This window comes from Telmatherina bonti (genome assembly GCF_933228915.1).
Source record: "Telmatherina bonti genome assembly, chromosome: 4".
Classification (NCBI taxonomy): Eukaryota; Metazoa; Chordata; class Actinopteri; order Atheriniformes; family Telmatherinidae; genus Telmatherina; species Telmatherina bonti.
This window is the reverse complement of record NC_136622.1, coordinates 39,996,275-40,015,391: the sequence shown is the minus strand read 5'-3', so window position 1 is coordinate 40,015,391 and position 19,117 is coordinate 39,996,275. Positions and strand designations below refer to the sequence as shown.

The window sequence follows — 19,117 nt, the reverse complement described above, 5'->3', positions numbered from 1 at the left end:
GAGGGATGATGGAGGGAGGATGGAGGGATGAGGAGTGAAAATCTTCCCTCCCTAAACAGTTACCATAGTAACAGAGTAGACTCCAGCCAATCAACACCGACCCAGTAACCAACGCTGACCAGTAGCATACCTGCGTCTGCTCCTCTGTGCTCTGATTGGCTGGCTGCAGGCTCTGGACTGTAACACACTGGTTGGTCTGTTCAAAGCTCCACAGCCAGTGATTGGTCTTCAGGTGGCGCTGACACTGATGTTTACGGGAACACCTGGCCAATGAGAAAATCGGATCGTGGTCGGATCGATGTCCAACTCCAACCGGAACAGACTGTAGTTCCCCTGCTTGCCACCAGAGGGGCGCCAGCAGGACTACAGGTTCTTCTTCTACTGTCCAATAAAAAGAGCCAGAACATCGGACCTACCGTCCCTCCAGGACACACCAGCCACAGTAGGGGTCTCTAGCAGCGAGACAGGAAGGACAGTCTGTCCATGTCTCGCAGGAAGACACTGGAACCTTTGACAGCTGAGAAAAGACAGGAATCAGTTTATCTGTTTACTGATTGGATGAGAGAAGAGCCCAGGAAGGACATTCTCACCCTGCTATTAGTTAACACATAAATATGCTCCTCGCTCTCATCCAATAGGAGATCGGCGTTGATGCTGCCGCCGCTATCCACCAGGACGGAGCCGTACAGGTCACCTGACCTGTCGGGATGCACCAAGACCTGCAACAAAACACAGCCGAAAGCGGTTCTGTCTGGTACTGCCAGGATCTGGATCAGACCGGTTCTGGTTCTGTCTGGTACCGGCACGATCTGGATCGGACCGGTTCTGCTCCTGTCTGGTACCAGCAGGATCTGGATCGGACCGGTACTGGTTCTGTCTGGACCCGGAAGGATCTGGATAGTACTGGGTCTGGTTGTGTCTAGCACCGGTGGGAAATGGATCGGAACTGCTGTTCTGTTCTAGTTCATTCGCCGGCCTCAGGCCCCCTGCAGCTGGTTCAAAACCGGGTCTGGTTCCCGGGTCAGATTCGGATCTGGTTCCCGGGTCAGAATTAGGTCTGGCTCTCGGGTCAGAATCGGGGTCTGGTTCCCGGGTCAGATTCGTTTCTGGTTCTCGGGTCATAATCTGGTCTTGTTCTTGGGTCAGAATTAGGTCTGGTTCTCGGGTCAGAATCGGGTCTTGCTCTCGGGTCAGAATCGGAGTCTGGTTCTCGGGTCAGAATCAGGTCTGGTTCCCGGGTCGGAATCGGGTCTGGTTCCCGGGTCAGAATCGGGTCTGGTTCCCGGGTCAGAATCGGGTCTGGTTACCGGGTCAGAATAGGGTCTGGTTCTCGGGTCAGAATAGGGTATTGTTACCGGGTCAGAATCGGGTCTGGTTCCCGGGTCAGAATCGGGTCTGGTTCCCGGGTCAGAATCGGGTCTGGTTCTCGGGTCAGAATAGGGGTCTGGTTCCCGGGTCAGAATTGGGTCTGGTTCCCGGGTCAGAATCGGGTCTTGCTCTCGGGTCAGAATTGGGGTCTGGTTCTCAGGTCAGAATCGGGGTCTGGTTCTCGGGTCAGAATCGAGGTCTGTTTCTCGGGTCAGAATTGGGTCTGGTTCTCGGGTCAGAATCGGGTCTGGTTCCCGGGTCAGAATCGGGACTGGTTCCCGGGTCAGAATCGGGTCTGGTTCCCGGGTCAGAATCGGGTCTGGTTCTCGGGTCAGAATAGGGGTCTGGTTCCCGGGTCAGAATCGGGTCTGGTTCCCGGGTCAGAATCGGGTCTGGTTCCCGGGTCAGAATCAGGTCTGGTTCCCGGGTCAGAATCGTGTCTGGTTCCCAGGTCAGAATTGGGTCTGGCTCTTGGGTCAGAATCGGGTCTGGTTCCCGGGTCAGAATCGGGTCTGGTTCCCGGGTCAGAATCGGGACTGGTTCTTGGGTCAGAATCGGGTCTGGTTCCCGGGTCAGAATCGGGTCTTGTTCTCGGGTCAGAATCGGGTCTGGTTCCCGGGTCAGAATCGGGTCTGGTTCCCGGGTCAGAATCGGGTCTGGTTCCCGGGTCAGAATCGGGACTGGTTCGTGGGTCAGAATCGGGTCTGGTTCCCGGGTCAGAATCGGGTCTGGTTCCCGGGTCAGAATCGGGTCTTGCTCTCGGGTCAGAATTGGGGTCTGGTTCTCAGGTCAGAATCGGGGTATGGTTCTCGGGTCAGAATCGGGGTCTGGTTCTCGGGTCAGAATCGGGGTCTGGTTCTCGGGTCAGAATCGAGGTCTGTTTCTCGGGTCAGAATTGGGTCTGGTTCTCGGGTCAGAATCGGGTCTGGTTCCCGGGTCAGAATCGGGACTGGTTCTTGGGTCAGAATCGGGTCTGGTTCCTGGGTCAGAATCGGGTCTGGTTCTTGGGTCAGAATCGGGTCTGGTTCCCGGGTCAGAATCGGGACTGGTTCTTGGGTCAGAATCGGGTCTGGTTCCCGGGTCAGAATTGGGTCTGGTTCTTGGGTCAGAATCGGGTCTGGTTCCCGGGTCAGAATCGGTCTCGTTCCCGGGTCAGAATCGGGTCTGGTTACCGGGTCAGAATAGGGTCTGGTTCTTGGGTCAGAATCGGGTCTGGTTCCCGGGTCAGAATCGGTCTCGTTCCCGGGTCAGAATCGGGTCTGGTTCTTGGGTCAGAATCGGGTCTGGTTCCCGGGTCAGAATCGGTCTCGTTCCCGGGTCAGAATCGGGTCTCGTTCCCGGGTCAGAATCGGGTCTGGTTCTCGGGTCAGAATAGGGTATTGTTACCGGGTCAGAATTGGGTCTGGTTCCCGGGTCAGAATCGGGTCTGGTTCTCGGGTCAGAATAGGGGTCTGGTTCCCGGGTCAGAATCGGGTCTGGTTCCCGGGTCAGAATCGGGTCTGGTTCCCGGGTCAGAATCAGGTCTGGTTCCCGGGTCAGAATCGGGTCTGGTTCCCGGGTCAGAATCGGGTCTGGTTCCCAGGTCAGAATTGGGTCTGGTTCTTGGGTCAGAATCGGGTCTGGTTCCCGGGTCAGAATCGGGTCTTGTTCTCGGGTCAGAATCGGGTCTGGTTCCCGGGTCAGAATCTGGTCTGGTTCCCGGGTCAGAATCGGGTCTGGTTCCCGGGTCAGAATCGGGACTGGCTCTTGGGTCAGAATCGGGTCTGGTTCCCGGGTCAGAATCGGGACTGGTTCTTGGGTCAGAATCGGATCTGGTTCCCGGGTCAGAATCGGGTCTTGTTCTCGGGTCAGAATCGGGTCTGGTTCCCGGGTCAGAATCGGATCTGGTTCCCGGGTCAGAATCGGGTCTGGTTCCCGGGTCAGAATTGGGACTGGTTCTTGGGTCAGAATCGGGTCTGGTTCCCGGGTCAGAATCGGGTCTTGTTCTCGGGTCAGAATCGGGTCTTGTTCTGGGGTCAGAATCGGGTCTGGTTCCCGGGTCAGAATCGGGACTGGTTCTTGGGTCACAATCGGGTCTGGTTCCCGGGTCAGAATCGGGTCTGTTTCCCAGGTCAGAATTGGGTCTGGCTCTTGGGTCAGAATCGGGTCTAGTTCCCGGGTCAGAATCTGGTCTGTTTTTGGGTCAGAATCGGGTCTGGTTCCCGGGTCAGAATCGGGTCTTGTTCTGGGGTCAGAATCGGGTCTGTTTCCCGGGTCAGAATCGGGTTTTGTTCTCGGGTCAGAATTGGGTCTTGTTCTGGGGTCAGAATCGGGTCTGGTTCCCGGGTCAGAATCGGGACTGGTTCTTGGGTCACAATTGGGTCTGGTTCCCGGGTCAGAATCGGGTCTTGTTCTGGGGTCAGAATCGGGTCTTGTTCTGGGGTCAGAATCGGGTCTGGTTCCCGGGTCAGAATCGGGTCTGTTTCCCAGGTCAGAATTGGGTCTGGTTCTTGGGTCAGAATCGGGACTGGTTCTCGGGTCAGAATCGGGTCTGGTTCCCGGGTAAGAATCGGGTCTGTTTCCCAGGTCAGAATTGGGTCTGGCTCTTGGGTCAGAATCGGGTCTGGTTCCCGGGTCAGAATCGGGACTGGTTCTTGGGTCAGAATCGGGTCTGGTTCCCGGGTCAGAATCGGGTCTGGTTCCCGGGTCAGAATTGGGTCTGGCTCTTGGGTCAGAATCGGGTCTAGTTCCCGGGTCAGAATCTGGTCTGGTTCTTGGGTCAGAATCGGGTCTGGTTCCCGGGTCAGAATCGGGTCTTGTTCTGGGGTCAGAATCGGGACTGGTTCTTGGGTCAGAATCGGGTCTGGTTCCCGGGTCAGAATCGGGTCTGGTTCCCGGGTCAGAATCGGGACTGGTTCTTGGGTCAGAATCGGGTCTGGTTCCCGGGTCAGAATCGGGTCTTGCTCTCGGGTCAGAATCGGGTCTGTTTCCCGGGTCAGAATCGGGACTGGTTCTTGGGTCAGAATCGGGTCTGGTTCCCGGGTCAGAATCGGGTCTGTTTCCCAGGTCAGAATTGGGTCTTGCTCTTGGGTCAGAATCGGGTCTGGTTCCCGGGTCAGAATCGGGACTGGTTCTTGGGTCAGAATCGGGTCTGGTTCCCGGGTCAGAATCGGGTCTGTTTCCCAGGTCAGAATTGGGTCTGGTTCTCGGGTCAGAATCGGGTCTGGTTCCCGGGTCAGAATCGGGACTGGTTCTTGGGTCAGAATCGGGTCTGGTTCCCGGGTCAGAATCGGGTCTTGCTCTCGGGTCAGAATCGGGTCTGTTTCCCGGGTCAGAATCGGGACTGGTTCTTGGGTCAGAATCGGGTCTGGTTCCCGGGTCAGAATCGGGTCTGTTTCCCAGGTCAGAATCGGGTCTTGCTCTTGGGTCAGAATAGGGTCTGGTTCCCGGGTCAGAATCGGGACTGGTTCTTGGGTCAGAATCGGGTCTGGTTCCCGGGTCAGAATCGGGTCTGTTTCCCAGGTCAGAATTGGGTCTGGTTCCCGGGTCAGAATCGGGACTGGCTCTTGGGTCAGAATCGGGTCTAGTTCCCGGGTCAGAATCTGGTCTGGTTCTTGGGTCAGAATCGGGTCTGGTTCCCGGGTCAGAATCGGGTCTTGTTCTGGGGTCAGAATCGGGACTGGTTCTTGGGTCAGAATCGGGTCTGGTTCCCGGGTCAGAATCGGGTCTGGTTCCCGGGTCAGAATCGGGACTGGTTCCCGGGTCAGAATCGGGTCTTGCTCTCGGGTCAGAATTGGGGTCTGGTTCTCAGGTCAGAATCGGAGTCTGGTTCTCGGGTCAGAATCGGGGTCTGGTTCTCGGGTCAGAATCGGGGTCTGGTTCTCGGGTCAGAATCGAGGTCTGTTTCTCGGGTCAGAATCGGGTCTGGTTCCCGGGTCAGAATCGGGTCTGGTTCCCGGGTCAGAATCGGGACTGGTTCTTGGGTCAGAATCGGGTCTGTTTCCCGGGTCAGAATCGGGTTTTGTTCTCGGGTCAGAATCGGGTCTTGTTCTGGGGTCAGAATCGGGACTGGTTCTTGGGTCAGAATCGGGTCTGGTTCCCGGGTCAGAATCGGGTCTGGTTCCCGGGTCAGAATCGGGACTGGTTCTTGGGTCAGAATCGGGTCTGTTTCCCGGGTCAGAATCGGGTTTTGTTCTCGGGTCAGAATTGGGTCTTGTTCTGGGGTCAGAATCGGGTCTGGTTCCCGGGTCAGAATCGGGACTGGTTCTTGGGTCAGAATCGGGTCTGGTTCCCGGGTCAGAATCGGGTCTTGTTCTGGGGTCAGAATCGGGTCTTGTTCTGGGGTCAGAATCGGGTCTGGTTCCCGGGTCAGAATCGTGTCTGGTTCTTGGGTCAGAATCGGGTCTGGTTCTCAGGTCAGAATCAGGGTCTGGTTCTCAGGTCAGAATCGGGTCTGGTTCACGGGTCAGAATCGGTCTCGTTCCCGGGTCAGAATCGGGTCTGGTTACCGGGTCAGAATAGGGTCTGGTTCTCGGGTCAGAATAGGGTCTGGTTCTCGGGTCAGAATAGGGTCTGGTTCTCGGGTCAGAATAGGGTATTGTTACCGGGTCAGAATTGGGTCTGGTTCCCGGGTCAGAATCGGGTCTGGTTCTCGGGTCAGAATAGGGGTCTGGTTCCCGGGTCAGAATCGGGTCTGGTTCCCGGGTCAGAATCGGGTCTCGTTCCCGGGTCAGAATCGGGTCTGGTTACCGGGTCAGAATCGGGTCTGGTTCCCGGGTCAGAATCGGGTCTGGTTCTCGGGTCAGAATAGGGGTCTGGTTCCCGGGTCAGAATCGGGTCTGGTTCCCGGGTCAGAATCGGGTCTCGTTCCCGGGTCAGAATCGGGTCTGGTTACCGGGTCAGAATAGGGTCTGGCTCTCGGGTCAGAATCGGGTCTTGTTCTGGGGTCAGAATCGGGTCTGGTTCTTGGGTCAGAATCGGGTCTGGTTCCCGGGTCAGAATCGGGACTGGTTCTTGGGTCAGAATCGGGTCTGGTTCCCGGGTCAGAATCGGGACTGGTTCCCGGGTCAGAATCGGGTCTGGTTCCCGGGTCAGAATCAGGACTGGTTCTTGGGTCAGAATCGGGGTTACGGCTCACCTTGTGCAGTCGTCCTTCCCGGTCCCCCAGGAAGGCCACAGTATGCCCAGCTTCTGTTGCCGTGGTGACGGAGGTCAGCTGGGTGGGCAGGGTAACGGTGGGAGGGGCCAAGAGAGGCAAAGCGCTGGCGATGGGGCTGGGTGTGTGTTCCCCCCCGCAGGGATACTCTGACAGAGAGTCCTTATAAACACATGGAGAGAATGTGATCACGTTTCCATGACAACCAGGTCACTTTTCCAATTAAAACTGTTTCTACACACAGATGTGTGTGCGTGGGTGTGTGTGTGTGTGTGTATGTGTGTGTATATATATGTGTGTGTGTGTTTGTGTGTGTGTGTATGTGTGTATATGTGTATGTGTGTGTATATGTGTTCTGGTTTTTGTTACAGTATGGGGATATCAATCTGTTTACACAGTCACGTAATGGGGACCAATGTCCTTGTGGGGACCAAAAAGCTGGTCCCCAGAAGGAACTCCACTTTAAATGACTCTAAAAGGTAAAATGAAGGTGCTGGCAAAGTTTCAGGCATTGGCCCATAAGTAATGTTTATCTGTCTTTTTGTGTTAAGGTGTGTGTACTGAGAGCGCCCCCTCAAAGGTCATATGTGGTATAGCACCTGATTGTAAATTCACACACTTTTCCAAATATGGTTAGGCACCGCCTTCTTCCTGGTCCCCACAGATATGGATTGTGACCATAGCATGAAATGATCAGTTTTAAAAGATTATTTCAATTTAAAAGACAATTTCGAACTCAAACTATGAGTGGACATTTATCTATAAAGATGGACTTCTGTAATTCAGTACTTAAACATTTGAATTTTCACTTAGATAATTGTCTGTTCACTGAACTTTCATGAAAATTTAACAAAAGGCAAAAATGGGGTTCATAGTGTAAATTTATTAGAGATTTAATTCATTAACAGGTTTTGAAACTCGTGCAGACTGCATAAAAACATAACAGGGGTGAGCATTTGTGCAATTTTTTTATAAGGTCATATTCCACACTGCAGTTTTAGGACAGACAACACATATACACATGCTCTATCTATCTATCTATATATATATATATATATATATATATATATAATTTATGGGGGGGGGGGGGGGGGGGGGGGGGGTTATGGGGAGAGAGAGATGCTTTATTCATTCCCAGGAAGGAGATAAGGGGTGGGGATTCAGGTTGTTCCAACAGTTCCCTTTTTCACAAAAATTTGTTACAATGATAAATAGATAAAATTAAAGATTAATATTAAACAGTTTAATGGCTGCTGGAATAAAGGACTTGCTGAACCTTTCAGTCCTGCATCAAAATGAGACCAGTCTCTCTGTCCTTCCAGAAGAATAGCTATCGTTGCTCCACCACAGTTCTGATAGGGTCCAGACTTCTACTAAGGACAGAACTAGCTTTTCTGACCAGTTTGTCCAGTCCTTTGCAGTCCTTGTTTGTAATGCTGCTCCTCCAGTAGACACCAGCGTAAACCATCACACTTTTGATGACTGTGTTATAGAACATCTGCAGCAGGTCACTGCAGACATCAGAGGACCTGAGCCATCAGAAGAAGATAAGGTGACTCTGTCCCTTCCTGCATGTTGTGTCTGTATTGGCTAACTATTCCAACCTCTGGTCCTGAAACACCCCCAGGTACCTGTAGGTCTTCACAGTCTATTTTCTCTCCATCAATACACACTGGCTTTCTGTGTGATGCAGATCTCCTGCAATCAGCCACAACCTTCTTGGTCTTGGAGATGTTCAGGAGAAGACAGTTCTTTTTAACACTAAAAGGCCCAGAGCTACGAGAATTTTTGTCAGCCTGCAGTCCCCCCACAAATCACTAATCCCGTTTTTCATGTAAAGGCCCCATTTAGCGCTGTCATGAGGAACCATTCCACCCCCTCCAGTGCAAAGTTTTAGCTCATGCCTCTGTCTTGAGAGTTTTACCTGAGAGCACTGAAAAAACTCATGTGTTGAAACATGATGAATGAAACATTTCTAATGAAACATTTGTCGCCAGATCTGCGGGATTGGAGTGATTTTACATGGCAGCTGAGTCATCAGCACATCAGCTGATATAACGGACAGTTCTTGATCTGTACAAAGAAAATAAAAAATATCTATTTATATAGGCTATATATAAATATATATGCAGCTGTATTGCGGAGGATAAAACTATTTAGAAGCGCAGCGCAGTTTCTGCTCCACGCAGCACCAGCAGCACTGCTTTGCTAGTAAAAAAAAAAAAAAAAAAAAAAAGTGGGAAAGAAACGACAAAAGTGTGAAACGTTTTTGGAGTTGTTGCATGCTTTTATCTGAACTCCACAGCACTGCCGCATGCCATCGGACCAAACAGTTGCCCGCAGCAGCAATGTAAATTCTGAATTGAGTGTAGCTGCGTGATATGTGTCAACACTGGCTGCGTCGTCAGGTCTCTACACCAGAATATGATGTCAATGAAAAAATCAGATCCGCTGCAGCACTGGGAAGTTCAGACACCAGCATGAAACGTGTCTGTCCAGCTGTTGCTCCTTTCATACCCCTCAGATTCACACGTCCGCTGAACTGATGCGCTCTTTTATATTAAAAATATAACAATGAACACCAGATGCACATGCTGGCTAAACTGATGAACGGATGGATAGATGGATGGCAAGATAGATGGATGGATGGATAAATGGATGATAGCTGGATGGCGGAATAGATGAAAGATAGATCGATAAATGGATAGGTGGATGGATAGATGGATGGACAGATAGATGGATAGATGGATGGATAGATGGATGGACAGATGGATGGATATATTGATGGACAGATGGATGGATAGATGGATGGACAGATGGATGGACATATGGATGGAAAGATAGATGGACAGATGGATGATAGATGGATGGAAAGATAGGTAGATGGATGGAAAGATGGATCGATTGATGGATGAAAATTTAGATGGATAGATGGATGACTGAATATATAGAAATATAGATAGATAAATGGATAGATGGATAAATGGATGGACAGATGGATAGATAAATGGATGGATGGATGGATAGATGGATGATAGATAGATGGCTGAATAGATGGAAAGATAGACAAATGGATAGATGGATGGATAGATTGATAGATGGATGGATAGATGGATGAATGAATGGGGTGATGGATAGATGATAAATGGATGGAAAGATAGATGGGTGGATAGATGGATGAGTAGATGGATGGATAGATGGATGGAAAGATGGATGGCTGAATAGATGGAAAGATAGATAAATGGATAGATGGATGGATAGATGGATAGACTGATGGATGGAAAGATAGATAGATGAATGGATAGATAGATAGATGGATGGAAAGATAAATGGACAGACAGATGGATAGATGGATCAATTGATGGATGAAAATTTAGATGGATGGATGGATAGATGGATGATAGATGGATGACTGAATAGATGGAAATATAGATAGATAAATGGATAGATGGATAAATAGATGGACAGATGGATAGATAAATGGATGGAAAGGTGGATGGATGGATGGATAGATGGATGATAGATGGATGGCTGAATGGATGGAAAGATAGATAAATGGATAGATGGATGGATAGATGGATAGATGGATGAATGAATGGGGTGATGGATAGATGATAAATGGATGGAAAGATAGATGGATGGATAGATGGATAGATGGATGAATGAATGGGGTGATGGATAGATGATAAATGGATGGAAAGATAGATGGATGGATAGATGGATGAGTAGATGGATGGATAGATGGATGGAAAGATAGATGGACAGATGGATGGATAGATGGATGGAAAGATGGATGGCTGAATAGATGGAAAGATAGATATCTGGATAGATGGATGATAGATAGATAGATGAATGAATAAATGGGGTGATCGATAGATGGATATATGGATGGATAGACTAATGGAAAGATGGATGGATAGATGCATGAGCTCTGCATGAGCGTCTTAAAAACACAATGCCACGCCCCTTCCCATGAACTTCCCATTACTACAAATAAAAGAGATTTTCCCCCAAATTTCCCAACAATATATCAACCACCCAAAGAAACCATATCAACAAAGTTCATGAACGTAACCCCATACATATTTCCACAGATGAACATAGAAAAACATAATACTATGGTGTATTAATCTGAAAATCTGTTAGTCACGGGACGATGACGTCTTTGCCGCATTGCGGCATACTCCAGCCATAAAACACAGGTAAACCTCTTAACCCAGTTTTCACCAACCCCCCAGAAGATGAAGATGACACCCCAGTAGTGCTCCCAGTATTTGTAGCAAAACCAATAGGTGTGCATCCCTACAGGTGGCATGACTGAACTAAAGCAGCTACGTGGGACTGCGAGAGATTTGCTGGGCCTGACGACCCGGAACACAGTCAGGTAGGTGGTTGGGGGTGTGGGTGTCAGTGACAAGGCAGCTTTGTCACAGAACATGAAAATTTAACCAGGTAGAGTTAAGGTCCAATTTGACCATGAGTTCTTGTCAGGAAAATTTAACCAGGTAGAGTTAAGGTCCAATTTGACCATGAGTTCTTGTCAGGAAAATTTAACCAGGTAGAGTTAAGGTCCAATTTGACCATGAGTTCTTGTCAGGAAAATTTAACCAGGTAGAGTTAAGGTCCAATTTGACCATGAGTTCTTGTCAGGAAAATTTAACCAGGTAGAGTTAAGGTCCAATTTGACCATGAGTTCTTGTCAGGAAAATTTAACCAGGTAGAGTTAAGGTCCAATTTGACCATGAGTTCTTGTCAGGAAAATTTAACCAGGTAGAGTTAAGGTCCAATTTGACCATGAGTTCTTGTCAGGAAAATTTAACCAGGTAGAGTTAAGGTCCAATTTGACCATGAGTTCTTGTCAGGAAAATTTTACCAGGTAGAGTTAAGGTCCAATTTGACCATGAGTTCTTGTCAGGAAAATTTAACCAGGTAGAGTTAAGGTCCAATTTGACCATGAGTTCTTGTCAGGAAAATTTAACCAGGTAGAGTTAAGGTCCAATTTGACCATGAGTTCTTGTCAGGAAAATTTAACCAGGTAGAGTTAAGGTCCAATTTGACCATGAGTTCTTGTCAGGAAAATTTAACCAGGTAGAGTTAAAGTCCAATTTGACCATGAGTTCTTGTCAGGAAAATTTTACCAGGTAGAGTTAAGGTCCAATTTGACCATGAGTTCTTGTCAGGAAAATTTAACCAGGTAGAGTTAAGGTCCAATTTGACCATGAGTTCTTGTCAGGAAAATTTAACCAGGTAGAGTTAAGGTCCAATTTGACCATGAGTTCTTGTAGGGCTTCCGGTCCCCAGGGGACCTTTTTTTGTTTTAAATTTTTACTTATATTTCACTGACACTACTAACAAATACAAAAAAATCAAATAAAATATGTCAATAATTGATACTATTTAAAAGGGTTACAACAATATGAAAAAGAAAGCCTTTTTTAAAATGCTGATCTGATGTGAAAGTAAATCACAGTAAAAGCACTAAATGTTTCTAATAAAGACACACCAAAGTATCTTGAATCATTTGACAAAATTAGGAGATTCAATAAATAATTAGGTGGTGAGCTTAAACCCCCAATGGTGTAGCTAAAATTGAGCCCTTGCATGGCAGTAGAATCCAAAAGAGGGAGGAAACCTGGAAATTCAACGGGATATCTGTCTAAAATTATGCTGTTAAAACAATGGTAGATTTTTTAAAAAAATATGTAAAGAAAACATCTTTTTTTTAAATGTTAACTGCTGTAGCTTTGAGATGTAGATTTTGATGTTATTTTTATTTAATGAATTCAGTTGAATAGAAACACCAACATTTAAATCTGATTTTACAAAGAACTGTAACTGTATTCCATACTATCCATTTAAAATAGATAGAATACGCCAAAAAATTAACAAAAACACACTATATTTTGTTCTCAAATCAAATCAAATCAAATTTGATTTGATATCTTTTGTTCTAATCTTTACTTCCTTTCGCCGGCTTTTATTTTTGAAACAGCAGGAAGTAGCAACTATTTAGCAGTAGCTTAATTTCTCACAAAATTTTTCGAAGGGCAGTTGATGAGGAAATGAGACCGGAGTTTAAAGCTGTGACTACTAAAGAACATGTCCGTAAGTATTAAGATTTTATTATTTAAGTTATGCATTGACAACATAGCATTGCTGTCTGTCTGTTGTGATTTCTTTGAGAATGTGCAGCTCAGCTAGCTAGGTAGCTAGCTTGTGTCACAGATTTTGGATATATCCATTTGTTGCTCTTAAATTTGGCAGTGTTGTGTGGTTAAACATGAATTTCATTGTAGGTAGGGAAAATTCCATCCAAAATAATTGGGATTTATGATTTGGTTTATTATCTTAAGGCTTAAATCACACATGTAGGTAGCAGCAGGCATGGATTACTGGTATGACGATGTCCCCATAAGTGACATTTTTCCAAAATCCATAAAAGAACATGGGAATCATATTGTATGCTCATTATCAGTTAAGAATAGGCTGGCTACAGGCTTCAAGGTATACCACAGTATGAAAAAGTCATGGTTTCAAAACCACTCCAACATACCATTCCTGAAGTATCATTATTATTATTATTATTATTATTATTATTATTATTATTATTATTATTAATATGGGACATCTCGTTAAGGAGAAAGTAGAGGTCCTTCACTTGTGCAATTATAGCAGCCCGCCCCCCCTGCGTTTCTTGACAAACAGACGAGTCTGTAGGCTGTGTGATTATTGGAGGCTTTCACGCTGCACTTTAGCCTAAGAAGCCAGAATCTCATTGCCTCAGTTGCCAAATCTTCTAAGCATGTTGGGTATTTATTTGTATATGTTCACACTGTTGTTGACGTTTTTTTTTTCTTTTGTTTTTTTTAAACTTTTGTTCGGCACTAGTCTACTGTCTTGGCATACCACAGAGCCTCAATTTTACAACTAATACTGTAATATTAGACCTGATTAATCCAGGTGTGTCTGATCATTGCCGTTGTGTCGACTGAGGTCAAGCAGACCTGGATTTATAAATTCATCCTGTAATGTAAGACAGGAGACAAAGGAGCTTCCTTAAAATTTGCGGTTCATGTAGACTTTTCAGTGACAAGCAAAGAACTGGTCATGTGTACCAACAACCCTTTCTTAAATGTTCCAGCCATTGACCAGTGCAAACATGGAACCAACAGAATTGACTTCCAGTCTTCCATCACCTCGTTCAGGCTCCCAGCAGACCAACGATGGCCCTGAGGATAACAGACCTTTCGAACAGGTAATTGCATACAATATATAGTCCCACACCTACCTAGTTTTTGTTTTACATATATATTTTTCTATTCAAATCTTTCTTATACATCCTGGTTCTTAGAGAAAGATTTAGCAACTGAGTCTGCATTTTGGACAGCTAAGTGGCATGTTTTAGATGCTGTTGAGTAGGACAGTGTCCCATAATTCTGGTCCTCGGAGCCCACTGCCCTGCATGTTTTGGTTCCTACCAACTCCACTGCACATGATGCAGATGAACTTCACTGCTTGCCAAGTTCTATTAAATCCGGATAATGAGCCATTGATTTGAGTCAGGTGTGTTTAAAGTAGGGTTACCTACAACACGTGCAGGGCAGTGGGGCCCAGGTCATAGGTTAAGTAACACTGCAGTAGGATTTGAAAACTTGGATACAGATAGTAATAGAAGCAAATGTAATAGTAAGGCTAAGATGTCCTTAACTATGAGATGTGTTGACATGGCGTAGGTCTGACTGACATTTGATGGCCAGATGTCTGTGTATGCAGTTGCCGAGCTGCATCTGGGTAAAATTTAATGCAACGCCATGGTTTCTAAATGTGGTTATTAAGTGTCTTTTGTGGACATTGCGGACGTTGCGGTAACATATTGTCATTTCCTGTTTCCCTAGCATCACTGCGGATTGCTACGAGCCGTTGGCTCCTTTAACTTCTTTCTAACTTCTATCTATTGTTAACCAACCACTCACTTTAGCGCACAATACCTTCCCAAACCACTCTTCTATATATTGCATTTATTTTCGGGATCTTTGGCTTTCTGTTTACTGACTTAAACAGCTCAAGCACTCGGTTTTAGCATGGCTGCTAGCTCTCTTCCCACACCCCGGTCCCCTGCCTTTTCTTGCTCGGTGTGTCTGATGTTTAGCTACTCCTCCGCCTCCTTTAGTGATAACGGTAGGTGTATTAAGTGTAGCAGCTTGGCAGCCTTGGAGGCGAGGCTCTGTGAGTTAGAAGCCCAGCTCCGCACTCAGTTAGGAAAGCAGTTAGTCAGCAAGCCCCCATTAGCCAGTGCGGAGCTACCAGCCAGGGCAGCTAACCCTAGTGGTCCTTCAGCAGTTCCTGCGCAGCCGGGAGCCGAGGCGGGCTGGACGACGGTCAGGCGGAAACGTAGCCCCAAACCAAAACCCACTGGCCACCACCGACCTGTTCACGTTTCTAACAGATTTTCCCCGCTCGGCGACACACCCACTGAGGCAGAAACCCTGATAATAGGTAGTTCCATAGTCAGAAACGTGGCTCTAGAGACACCGGGGACCATAGTCAGATGCATTCCTGGGGCCAGAGCGGGCGACGTCGAATCGTATCTGAAACTGCTGGCTAAGGCTAAACGTAAATACCGTAAGATTGTAATTCACGTCGGCGGTAACGACACCCGGTTACGCCAATCGGAGGTCACTAAAATGAATGTTGCTTCGGTGTGTAACTTTGCCAAGAGCATGTCGGACTCCGTAGTTTTCTCTGGTCCCTTGCCAAATTTAATCAGCGATGACATGTTTAGCCGCATGTCATCCTTCAACCGCTGGTTGTCTAGGTGGTGTCCCGATAACAACGTGGGTTTTATAGATAATTGGAGCGCTTTTTGGGGAAAGCCTGGTCTTATTAGGAGAGATGGCATCCATCCCACGTTGGATGGAGCCGCTCTCTTATCGAGCAATATGGACTCTTTTATTAGTCAGCTAAATTGACAACTCAGGGTTGGGACCAGGAGGCAGAATTGTAGTCCTACACACTTTTCTGCAGCTTCCCACCTGCCGCCGCCCACCCAAAACCCCATTCCGACCTTATACAACTCCCCAGCAGTAAGAATTAAACAACACAAAAACACTTCTGGGGTTAATCATGAAAACCTCATAAAAATAAAAACAATGGATCTGATAAAATCTGAAAATAAGACAATAAAGTGTGGCCTACTGAATATTAGATCCCTCCCAAATAAGTCTTTATTAGTCAATGACTTGATAGGTGATCACCACATTGATTTATTCTGTCTTACGGAAACCTGGTTAGAGCAAGAGGATTATGTTAGTATTAATGAAGCTACGCCAGCTAACTATTTAAACTTTCACATTCCTAGAACTACAGGCAGAGGAGGAGGTGTTGCAGCTACTTTTCAGTCAGAATTTTTAATTAATCCTAAGCACAAAACGAACTATAAATCCTTGGAATTCCTGACATTATATTTATCTCATCCAAAATGGAATTGAGAGAAACCGCTCCTTTTAGCATTAGAGTATCGCCCACCTGGACCTTACTCCGAGTTTCTGACCGAATTCTCTGATCTCTTGTCTGAGTTAGTGCTGAGTACTGATAAAGTCATTGTACTAGGTGATTTTAATATTCATGTTGACGATGAAAATGATAGTTTAATCATTTCCTTTAGCTCTATTCTAAACTCCATTGGGTTTTCACAAAATGTCCATGGAGCCACACTCTCATGGTCACACTCTTGATCTTGTTCTAACATATGGTATTGAGACTGATAAGCTCAAAGTATTTCCTCAAAACCCTGTCTTGCCTGATCACTTCTTATTAACCTTTGAATTCACTTTATTTGATTACTCACTGACCAAAAATAAATTCTACTATAGTAGATGTTTATCAGACAATATTACAAAATTTAAACAATCAATTGAATCAATTTTTTCCCCTCTACCATGTGTTAGCATGACTGAGAGTCCCCCTTTAAGCCTTACTCCTGCTCAGATTGATCAACATGCTGATACTATAACAGCTTCAATGTGTACAACCTTGGATAATGTTGCTCCCCTAAAGAAGAAGAAATTAGGTAAGATTATGAAGGCTCCCTGGTTTAATTCCCAGCTTCGAGCTCTAAAACAGGCGTCAAGGCGTTTGGAAAACAGATGGCGTTCATCAGGACTAGAGGAGTCTCACTTAACCTGGAAAGAAAGTTTAATTGTATACAAAAAAGCCTTACGTATGGCAAGAACAGCTTATTATTCATCATTGATAGAGGAAAACAAAAACAACCCTCGGTTTCTTTTCAGCACTGTAGCCAGGCTTACTAGGAGCCGGAGCGCTGTGGAGCCATGTATTCCTTTCTCACTTAGCTGTGATGATTTCATGTATTTTTTCAGGAATAAAATTGATACTATTAGAGATCAAATTCACAATATTCTTCCTTCTACCTATAATGTTGGGGCTGTTGTGGTCTCCAAAGCATCCTTAGAACCAGGATCAGACTTGTGTCTAAATAGTTTCTGTCCTGTCCAACCCTCTGAATTAACTAAAATAATAGCTTCATCTAAACCATCCACCTGTATCTTAGACCCTCTCCCAACGAGCCTCTTTAAGGACATTTTCCCTTTAATTAATACATCACTACTAAATCTTATCAATATGTCTTTAGTGACAGGATATGTACCACAATCATTTAAAACTGCTGTAATCAAGCCTTTACTTAAAAAGCAATCTCTGGATCCAGAGGTGATAGCAAATTATAGACCTATATCTAATCTCCCGTTTATGTCCAAAATTCTGGAGAAAATAGTTTCAGCTCAGCTACATGCCCACCTGAGCAGAAATAATTTATGCGAGGAGTTTCAGTCAGGATTTAGAGCTCATCATAGCACTGAGACGGCATTGGTGAAAGTTACTAATGACCTTCTTATGGCCTCAGACAAAGGACTTGTGTCCGTACTTATCTTGCTTGATCTTAGTGCTGCATTTGATACAGTCGATCATAACATTCTGTTACAGAGACTAGAACAGGTGGTTGGAATTACAGGTACAGCATTAAGCTGGTTTAAATCATATTTATCTGATAGACTTCAGTTTGTTCACGTTTGTTCATGTAAATGACAAGTCCTCCTCACAAACTACAGTAAGTCATGGAGTTCCTCAAGGTTCTGTACTTGGACCAATACTCTTCACGCTATATATGCTCCATTTTGGCAAAATTATTAGACAGCATGTAATAAAATTTCATTGTAATGCAGATGATATTCAGATATACTTATCCTTTAAACCAGATTAAACAAATCAGCCCAATAGGCTACAAAATTTTCTCATAGACATAAAGACTTGGATGTCTAGAAATTTTCTCCTTTTGAACTCAGATAAGACTGAAGTAATTCTTGTTGGATCTGAAAAACTCAGAGCTAAATTTTCCAGTTTTGTAATGAACCTGGATGGCATTACTTTAGCTTCCAGTGCTACAGTGAGAAACCTTGGAGTAATATTTGACCCTGACCTGTCCTTTGGCTACATATTAAGCAGGTTACTAAAACAGCCTTCTTTCTTTTACGTAATATAGCCAAAATTAGGGACATTCTGTCTCAGAGTGATGCAGAAAAACTGGTTCATGCTTTTGTTACTTCGAGACTAGATTACTGTAACTCTCTATTACTGGGCTGTCCTAAATATGCCCTGAAAAGCCTTCAGCTGATCCAGAATTCTGCAGCCAGAGTCCTGACCAGAACCAGCAGGAGAGATCATATTTCTCCAGTTTTAGCCTCTCTTCACTGGCTGCATGTTGAATCTAGAATAGAATTTAAAATCCTTCTCCTTACATATAAAGCCCTCCACAACCAGGCACCACTATATATCAAAGACCTCATAGTTCCTTATATACCAGGCAGAGTACTTCGTTCGCAGACTGCAGGCTTACTTGTGGTTCCTAGAGTCTCAAAGAGCCGAGCAGGAGGCAGAGCCTTTGGTTATCAGGCCCCTCTCTTATGGAATAAGCTCCCAGTTAGTGTTAGGGAAGCAGACACCCTCCCCACCTTTAGGACTAGGCTGAAGACTTATCTTTTTGATAAGTCCTATAGCTAGGGATGGTTAGCATCCCTTAGTTATGCTGCTATAGGTTTAGACTGCTGAGGGACATTTCCTGATACACTGAGCTTCTTTCTCTTTATCTCTCTCTTTTACCCCCCCCCATAACAGTGTTGCATCATTAACATGTATGTCTCCTGTCTCAGCAGGTCTCCCTGGCCGGGAGTAGCAGTTCCTGTTGTCTGTTGTCTTTCTGTCCTCTTCCCCCCACACAGCAGAGGCAGATGGCTGCCTGTCCTTGAACCAGGTTCTGCCGGAGGCTTCCTTCCTGTTAAAAGGGAGTTTTTTCCTTCCCACTGTCGCCTGTGTGCTTGCTCAGGATGGGAGATTGAGTTGGACTCAACTCAATCTGTTGGTTTCCTTATATAGGTTGTTATGAATTGGCTTTCATTATGTTTTCCCCTCTGTCTGTAAAGCGTCTTGAGATGGCATTGCCGTGATTTGACGCTATATAAATAAAGTTGAATTGAATTGAATGGACACTCACGGGGTCCCCACAGCACATGTTAACAAGTGTAAACTAGTGTGTTCAGAGCT

At 46.0% G+C, this 19,117-nt stretch overlaps 1 protein-coding gene across 1 annotated transcript in view; it reads right to left on the bottom strand.

The window, feature by feature from the left end:
* LOC306754598 (plexin-B3-like) overlaps positions 1 to 19,117 on the bottom strand; it is a gene marked incomplete at its 3' end in the record, with an annotated part of 204,753 nt that overhangs the window by 54,723 nt on the left and 130,913 nt on the right. The window contains exons 4-7 of the mRNA XM_079238615.1: positions 6,485 to 6,664; positions 591 to 719; positions 417 to 517; positions 131 to 263 (exon numbers count right to left, since the gene is read on the bottom strand). Coding sequence (XP_079094741.1) covers positions 131 to 263; positions 417 to 517; positions 591 to 719; positions 6,485 to 6,664 — 543 coding nt within the window. The remainder of the gene's footprint in view (positions 1 to 130; positions 264 to 416; positions 518 to 590; positions 720 to 6,484; positions 6,665 to 19,117) is intronic.